Below are 9,710 nucleotides of genomic sequence, written 5' to 3'. Positions count from 1 at the left end.
TAATAATGCGAAAGAGCGCTCTGTCTGCGCATGCGCCGGTTGATGACGAGCATGAGGGCGGGTGTCACCTGTTGTGTGCGCGCGCACCCATCAGTCAGTCCTACACCCATTCGTATCAGATCAGACCCGACTCCGAGTCTGTGCACGGAAACCCCGCAGTTCGATCTCATTCCCGGAATAACCGTGTTTCTGACACCCGTGAGCTCCGCGCGCTGCTTCTCCGCGGGTGTGACGTCATGCTGCGGTGGATCGATCACCTGCGGCTCTGAGTTATCGATGATGAAGATGGAGGAGTTGCCGGACTTCAGAGATGTGGAGAATAAACTGGGCCGGAAAGTTCCGGAGAGTCTGACCCGCTCGTGCACGGGCGAAACTGCGATCCGATGCTCGGAAACACACGCGCGCGCGGATGATCTACACACACTCAACAGCAAGATCCGGTTCCTCAGACAGCAGATGGTGAGTCGGTTCTGTGGAAAGAAAGAGTCGGATCTTCAGATTCGCGGTGTTTGTTCTGTTTAATCTTCATATCATCATCATCATCATCGTCAGCAGCAGCAGACATTTATAATGCTTTTATGACGGTCTGTGAGCGGAAAGCACGTCTGTATATATAATGAGATGTGAATCAGATGTATAGGTTTTCTGAATAATTAACCTCAGATATTGATTCACATGAACACCTTTAACAGAGTTCAGACAAACTTCCCCAGAACTGAACACGAGAAAAATACGGCTGTCATTTTAGGTTTTGGTTTAATCTGTGATGATTATAATAAGTCACGTATGTGTATTAATATTGACTCGCGGTCACGTGGTCCGAGTCTCCGGATGATCTGAGGTGTGTGTGTGTGTGTGTGTGTGTGTGTGTGAGAGAGAGACTGGAGGGTTAACTGGTTAGTATGATTAACAGATGGTTGATCCGCGCGCCGGCTGTTCTCCTGTGATTCACTGCACAAACACACCAGACTCAACAAAACCAGTCCGTTCAGCAACACACGGTCCATTCGTTAATGTCTGGAAAAATATATACACACACACACACACACACACACACACACACACTCACAGGCGCGCGCGGCACCCTTAAAAGGAAACTTTATACCCCATTAACCCTTAAAAGTGCGGTTTAGTATCTTGTATGAGTAATAAGTTACTCGTCAGGAACTCTGAGCTCTTACTGGCGAAGGACAGGATTGTTCCTCTGATGTTCATCATGTTGTTCGGGTTCGGGTTTGAACACGTGATCTGCTGAAGGTTCGGGTTTGAACACGTGATCTGCTGAAGGTTCGGGTTTGAACACGTGATCTGCTGAAGGTTCGGGTTTGAACACGTGATCTGCTGAAGGTTCGGGTTTGAACACGTGATCTGCTGAAGGTTCGGGTTTGAACACGTGATCTGCTGCGGTGTTGCTTCAGACTTTAAGAACTTGCTAAATTAGCATTTCTCATTTTCTATTAACAGTTTGAAATAGTTCTAGTTGTACTTGATGATAATAATTGCACAGACGGTTTTGTGTGTGTGTGTGTGTGTGTGTGTGTGTGAGAGTGAGGTCGTGACCCGTGCAGGCCTAAACGAACATATAAAGAGCCGCCATGAAGGACAGGAGGGGCTGGAAGTGTGTCAGTATTGATGAGAGCATGTTGTGTGTGTGTGTCAGACAGCTGTTGCCGTGGAGAACAGTGACAGTATTATGGTCTGTGAGTGAATCATTCATGATTGATCAGGGTGTGTGTTTCAGTGGCTAGTGTTCCTGTTCCACACTAACCTCATGCAAACGAGTGTGTGTGTGTGTGTGTGTGTGTGTGTGTGTGTGTGTGTTTCTCCAGCTCAAACCTCATGCATGTGTGTGTGTGTGTGTGTGTGTGTGTGTGTTTCTCCAGCTCAAACCTCATGCGAGTGTGTGTGTGTGTGTGTGTGTGTGTGTGTGTGTTTCTCCAGCTCAAACCTCATGCATGTGTGTGTGTGTGTGTGTGTGTGTGTGTGTTTCTCCAGCTTTATTCTGCGTAAGGTTTCGCCTGTGTTTACTGTGTCTGATGGCAGAAGAAGTGTCTTGAACTGAATTAGTGTGTAATATTAGTTTGACTCTTTTGAGTTTCAAAGTTTCAGTCAAAACTAAACCACTGTTATTTCTTTACATTACTGGCTTTAGTGGTTTATATTACACGGCCGTTCAGAGTCAACAGCTCAGTGTCTGAACACGAACATCATTTCATTCCTCCGTTAAAACTAAATTTAACATGATTCTGCACGATTCTTCAGAAATGTGAGACATGTTTGTGTTGAAGCGCTTTTCTCACGACCGATATCCAGTTTATTTTAATTTTTTTTATGGTTGATAGCGATAGAGATGATAGCATATATATATATTCAGTACTGTGAAAGTACTGGCACTCGTGTTAAAATGCTGTAAAGTGAGAATGCTTTAAAAAATAAAATCACAAATTCAATTTATTTATGATTGAACTTCTATTAACTAATTCAAATCAATATATGGTGTAACGACCATATACGGGGGGGTATTAACATGCCTAAGACTTTTGCACAGTACGGTATATATATGTGTGTGTCTGCAAGACTGGGTTAAATGATTTAATTGTGTATTTGCTGATGATAGTGTTGAAGTATTGGCCAAACAGAAAAAAAAAGCTAAACATCAGCCGATATATCACTTGCCCAATATCAGCTTTTTCTGTGCACAAATGTGCATTATTGAACAGACGTGATAGGCCGGTGAACTACACTGCTGTCACACGCTTCGACAGCCGTGATAGGCCGGTGAACTACACTGCTGTCACACGCTTCGGCAGCCGTGATAGGCCGGTGAACTACACTGCTGTCACACGCTTCGACAGCCGTGATAGGCCGGTGAACTACACTGCTGTCACACGCTTCGACAGCCGTGATAGGCCGGTGAACTACACTGCTGTCACACGCTTCGGCAGCCGTGATAGGCCGGTGAACTACACTGCTGTCACACGCTTCGACAGCCGTGATAGGCCGGTGAACTACACTGCTGTCACACGCTTCGACAGCCGTGATAGGCCGGTGAACTACACTGCTGTCACACGCTTCGACAGCCGTGATAGGCCGGTGAACTACACTGCTGTCACACGCTTCGGCAGCCGTGATAGGCCGGTGAACTACACTGCTGTCACACGGTTCCAGCTCACGGTCATAATGCTGAAACAAATACAGCAACGATTCATTCAAGTGATCAAAAGTGACAGTAAAGACATTTATAAAGTTCCATTTCAAATAAATGTTGTTCTTTTTAACTTCCTATTCATCAAATAATCCTGAAAAATAAAATGTATCAGTTTCCTCAAAAATATGCACATTGATAATAATAATGAATGTTTCTTGATCATCAAATCATCATATTCAAATGATTTGTGAAGGATCATGTGACACTGAAGACTGGAGTAATGATGCTGAACATTCAGCTTTAATCACAGGAATAAATTACACTTTACTATATATTCACATAGAGAACATATGATTTACATTGGGATAATATTTCACTGTTTTTAATGTATTTTTTATCCGATAAATGTAGCCGAAGAGTAGAAGAGACTACTGATGATGATAAGATGATGATGATGATGATGATGATGATAATTTTTTATTTTTTATTATTTATGTAATTATTTCTATTAGTGATGCACCGATGTGAAAATTGTGGCCGATACCGATAACCGATATTAATATTGCTGTTATGGCCGATACCGATATTTACCGATGTCGATATCTCTGTATAAAAAACAAATTTTAATGATTATCAAATAAAAAGATATTTTCCAAAACACATTATTTATTTTTTTTACTTTAGAAATGACTGATATTGGGCACCTTTACCTGTGTGCAAAATATGTCACATACGACACACATGCATTATACTGCATTGCATATACAGTAATGTGTGCTGGTCAACTTGTCTAAAATTAAGAAACCCTTAGAAAACAGTAAAAAAAAACAAAAAAAAAAACAGGAACATTGTGTAAAATTAAGATAGGCTACTTTATTTATTATTCCAATATCCAAATATGATACAAAAAAATACCACAGGGAAAAGGGCTTCTATTTGTGACGTGCTGTCTTTGCGTTTGAACATTGCACATTTTAAACAGGACACTCATTAACTGAATAAATGTTAGCCAATACAAACATATTTATAGAAAACAGTTGACAATGAATACACAGGAGTCCAATAATAGCATAACGAATCATTCTAAAAATAATAACAAGTAGCCTAGGCTATAAGACGAATCCGACATGGGCTGTGTTAACAGTAAAGCGTCCGTCATTTAACGAATTTTAAAAACACGGATGGATAATACAAAATACTTTCTGATATTTTGACAGAAAAAAAACAAGCAAGAACAAAATTTAAACTTAACTTTATCTTCTCTCTCTGTGTGTGCGCGCGTCCGTGTTTGTGAGAGAGCTCGCGCAGCACTGATACAACGGTAGCCTACTTTTTAATCCATAAGTAACGAACGTGCTAGTTTTCATTCAAAATAAATATAACATAATTAGGTAGGCTACTTTAGTTATTATTAATACAATAACGTAACCCATGAAGGCTACGTTTCTCAACACTGAGAATGAATCAATAAACGCCTGTTTCTCCACTCGCGCTTATCAGTAATCCACAAATCACACGTGCTGTCACTTTTGAGAAAAATCTAATTCGAACGGGTATCAAATATCAAGCAATATATTCAAATATCTACGAGTCAAAAAACGATCAGTCAAAAATGTGTCATGAAGAGGAAAAAAACATAAGTCGCACTGGACTGCGTTAACAATGTTACGGACGGGACAGTTGACGTGAGCGCTCTGAGAGCGCCACTAAGACTGCTTTAAAACTTTCACAGAGACCTCAAACAGAAAGCACAAAAAGCCTGTCTTTAAATTTAATTTCGTTTTGTATTAATTGTATCTTAATTTTGATAAATGTTTCATCAACCAATTGCCTGGATAAGAAGTAAATATAGTAGAACATTTTTAATCAGGACACGGAGGCGAGGGCGCGTGAACCTGGAGCGCGTCTCATAAATGAACCGAAATCGACCTGCCTCACAGACCGGAGACATACAGTATATAGAAAGCTTGAAATGTCTATTTTTAAACAGAACAATTCAAAACGAAAGAAAACAGACTGTTCTCTGCTTATGTCATCTGTATGAAATGTGTATTTCTCTCAGGCACGTTCACTACTGCTAAGATCGCGAGTCAGCATCATCAACTTCATCTTTAACTTCACACGTCAAATATCGGCCTGTTCACATCGGCCATATTTTGACATCGGAACGATACCGATGTGTAAAAAAATGACCATATCGGCCGATATTATATCGGCGGCCGATATATCGTGCACCACTAATTTCTATGGATGCACGATATATCTGCCACTATATCGGTATCGACAGATACATGTTTATTTGAAATGTTATCGTTATCGGCCTGATAAGAGAATGTGTCCGATATATTAAAGCTGATAAATAATGTATTATGTCCTTCAGCTGAGACGCTCCAGATGCGCACTGATCATCATGATGGTTATGAGTTGCTTGAAATATGATTGAAATCTCTTCAAAAAAGGAAAATACAGTAAAGTGCAACATGTGCAAGTCTGTCATATCGGTTACATAACATTATCATGAGATCATTATAAATGTGTGTTTGGGACGTGGATTTTAATGGTGAGACTTGTTTTTGTAATCAGGCTCTCAAAAATTGTATAAAAAAAATTTGGATTTAGATTTATCGGCCAATATATCGGTTATCGGCTTTCAAATATAAAGAATTATCGGTTATCGGTATCGGCCAAAATGTTCATATCGGTTCATCCCTAATTATTTCTAAGTGGATTACTGTATCAGAAATGTAAAATAGAAAGATAATAGAAATCCTAATCGTAATATTCATAAGTTTGTGTATGTGTTTCCTGAACACAGGCTCATCTCCGCTCTATAGACGTTAAACTGATGCATCAGCTGCTGTCAATCAACGAGGGGGTGGAGTCTATGCGCTGGCTGATGGAGGAGCGAGGGGGCGTGGCCAGCCGGGACGGCAGCTTGACTGGCAGCTCCTTCAGCCTATCAGACAGCCAGTCCCAGCACGACAGCGACGGATTGGACGGGATCTCGGTGGGCAGTTACCTGGACACACTGGGAGAGGACGATCCCGATCCCGACGGATCCATCACCGAGGAGACATTTACGAAATCTGCCCTGCGCCCTCGTGTGGAGAGCGACGAGTACTACTGCTTCGGATAACCTAAACTCCACGAGTACCACTGCTTCCCCCTACTCCTACGTAAGAGTAGTGAAACCCGCCCACGACTGGTGACGATCTGCACGAGATCCCCTGAGTGAAGCAGCAGTCCCACATTATAACCGTAAACTAAACCACACCAGCTCTATCTCCATGCAGCAGATATACGTGTGTTCTGGCTCTGTGGGCATCCTAATACAGTTCACACACAAGCACCTATACAACAGTTTATAGATAACATGATGGTACATGCTAGTCGATGAGATGAATCAACATAAATCCACAACAACCAATTTACATTACTTTACAACCACTTACCCTCAGAAACGTCCATGTACAGTCTAACAGTGGCAAACTCTTCCCGAGTCTCTCCATCTGTGTCTGACTCCGGTTCAAACATGTAAGTCTGCACTCGCTACTGGGTATTATTGAGATTTTGACTGAGAGAAATGTTGTTCCAGTATTCAAAGCTCATGTAAAGACTCCGCCCTCTTCTGAACGGAGGCGGAGCTGCAGCTCATTTGCATTTAAAGGGACACACAGTTTTCCCTCACACCCAAAAAGGGACAAATTTCACAAGCTATAATAAAACCGCTGGGTGGTATTTTGAGCTGAAACTTCACAGACACATTCGGATGACATCAGAGCTTTATATGACATCATGTCAAAATGGGTGTAATAGTTCACCTCTAAAGAGATTACGCCTCTCGATCTGCATGTCAGGGAAAGTTTGCAGTCTTACAAACTGATTTAGGAAATTCTGAATGTTCACCAGTTTCCTTCTGTAAGTCCTCGATGGTGTAGGTGCAGAAACACGAAACCACACCGATCCTTCAACCAGATCGCAGACTAGGAGAATCGTTTCAACCATTTGTTCTCAGTCCGGTTTGAACTCGGTTCTGTTTAAACAGTGCGGTTTGAATCTGGTTCTCAGTCCGGTTTGAATCAAGTCACCTTCATTTATGTAGAGCTTTTAACAGATTGTTTCAAAGCAGCTTAACAGTGATAATAAGAAGTTAAAGTAACAGAGATCGGTTAAAATAAAAAAAACGTGAAAAAGAACAATCCAAACTGAATGAGTTGTGATTCATGAATGCGTTGGAATACAGACGTTCGTCCCTTTTTTTAAAGAAGACTCTACAGATTATTGCATGTGGAAGCACTTCAAAAAATGAAAGTGTAAAAAAGCAATTGTACTGAAATAAACACCTTTTATTTTATACAATTATATATTTAACAAATTGATTTGGACTCTAAACTTGCTAGAAAATCAAATATGTGTCTAACCAAAATCACAACATTTTATTTAGGTGCTTTACCATCAGCGTTCGGTGCGTTCTCCTGTCACACTATCACTTTCTCACTAGGCGATACATGGAACCTCGAGTCTTTCCAGCGCAGCAAATGAGAAACATGGCTCCGCCCACTAGGGGGAGGAGCCTGTCGAAAGATAATAGCAGGTGTCCAATTTCGCAGGGAAATTTGATTGTCAGACAATCGGACCCAAAGATGACCAATCATAATCCGCCATCCGCCATTTTGTCCGACACAGCAGTCAGGAGAGTTAGTAGATTAACGTTGGAGGATCTGAACTTGATAAGCGGAGTGTACTGACGTCTTTCCACGGTTAAACAACATTCCTTCTGATGTTCATTCATGTTTGTTTGATGCTATAAATGAACTAGAAGGAAGAGATGATCGGTTCACGAGCCACTTTAACTGAGCGATCTGTCAGACACATTAAAGAGACACAAAACGCTATTTATTGTTTAAATTTCTTTAAAAATGACTACATTTGAAAGGTGAGACTTTGTTTCATATCAAAAGTAAGCTGGTCTGTCCTGTGTGTCAGTGTGTGTTCAGTGTCCTCTCTGCACCGCGATGTGTGTTTCACTGCGTCAGAACATGGTGTGTGTGTGTGTGTGAGAGCGGCGTGTCGGTCATAGCAACAGTAACTAAAGGGGGCGGGGCTTTGCGAACGGTCAATATCAAAACTGGATGAATTCTGAATGTTTCAGCTTTCAAATTATACCTATTGTATGTTGATTACTGAAATAAGGCAAAAATAACTAAAGTAAAGCACTCCTGCATGAAGCGTCTTCGGTCTTTGTGCCGAATTTCCAAACGAAAATCAATAGTTTGATAGAGAATTTAATAATAATAATAATAATAATAATGTTTTATCAAGACAAACATGTTTCTTTCCAGTGGATGCATGTGTTGATTGATCATAAGTGATGTGCGCTAACAGTCAGTTTTGATACCATGTGGACTTTAGGATGTAATGCATGTTGTTGATGACCACAGAGTCCCAGTAAAGCTGAAGAACTGCTGAACCGTCAGATGTACTGGAGTCACTCCTGTCTGAACACACACACACACACACACACACACACACACACACACACACGACCACGCTGTACTGGAGTCACTCCTGTCTGAACACATCCACACACACGACCACGCTGTACTGGAGTCACTCCTGTCTGAACACACACACGCACACACACACGACCACGCTGTAGTAAACGCTGGAGCGCACATGCTAATGCTAGCGCGGTTTGCGTCTGAAGCTCTGACTCGGTTCTGAGACTCGGTTCTGAGACTCGTTCTGTGACTCGGTTCTGAGACTCGGTTCTGTGACTCGGTTCTGTGACTCGGTTCTGAGACTCGGTTCTGAGACTCGTTCTGTGACTCGGTTCTGAGACTCGGTTCTGAGACTCGGTTCTGAGACTCGGTTCTGTGACTCGGTTCTGTGACTCGGTTCTGAGACTCGGTTCTGAGACTCGTTCTGTGACTCGGTTCTGTGACTCGGTTCTGAGACTCGGTTCTGAGACTCGGTTCTGAGACTCGGTTCTGAGACTCGGTTCTGTGACTCGGTTCTGAGACTCGGTTCTGTGACTCGGTTCTGAGACTCGGTTCTGTGACTCGGTTCTGAGACTCGGTTCTGTGCCTCGGTTCTGAGACTCGGTTCTGAGACTCTGTTCTGAGACTCGGTTCTGAGACTCGGTTCTGTGACTCGGTTCTGAGACTCGGTTCTGTGACTCGGTTCTGAGACTCGGTTCTGTGACTCGGTTCTGAGACTCGGTTCTGTGACTCGGTTCTGAGACTCGGTTCTGTGACTCGGTTCTGAGACTCGTTCTGTGACTCGGTTCTGTGACTCGGTTCTGAGCTGCTTCTCTCAGGATTTGACTCTTCACTGCAATAATGAGATTGTTTTACTTGAATCTGACATTTTCACATGAATTTAGTGTTTATTTTAACAGTTCTGATATGGTGATGTCACAGCTATTATTATCCGTGTGTTGATCTGTTTGTGACTGTAGTTTTTGCTGCTAATTTACTTTATATAAAACTTTTTTGTGCTTGATTGATTTGATCCTAATTTATTTTTACAATTTTTAACTTTATGCGGAAATGTAATAATA

At 41.8% G+C, this 9,710-nt stretch overlaps 1 protein-coding gene across 1 annotated transcript; it reads left to right on the top strand.

Annotated features, from left to right (window-relative positions):
* Positions 1-36: 36 nt before the first annotated feature.
* On the top strand, positions 37-8,925 carry lurap1l (leucine rich adaptor protein 1 like). The gene is made up of 2 exons (XM_082150583.1): positions 37-459; positions 5,964-8,925. The coding sequence occupies exons 1-2, from the start codon at positions 43-45 to the stop codon at positions 6,282-6,284; spliced, it is 738 nt and encodes a 245-aa protein (XP_082006709.1). The 5' UTR covers positions 37-42; the 3' UTR covers positions 6,285-8,925.
* The last annotated feature ends 785 nt before the right edge of the window (positions 8,926-9,710 follow it).

The sequence above is a fragment of the Leuciscus leuciscus genome (genome assembly GCF_965113295.1).
Source record: "Leuciscus leuciscus genome assembly, chromosome: 2".
Classification (NCBI taxonomy): Eukaryota; Metazoa; Chordata; class Actinopteri; order Cypriniformes; family Leuciscidae; genus Leuciscus; species Leuciscus leuciscus.
This window is presented reverse-complemented; position numbering and strand designations above follow the sequence as displayed.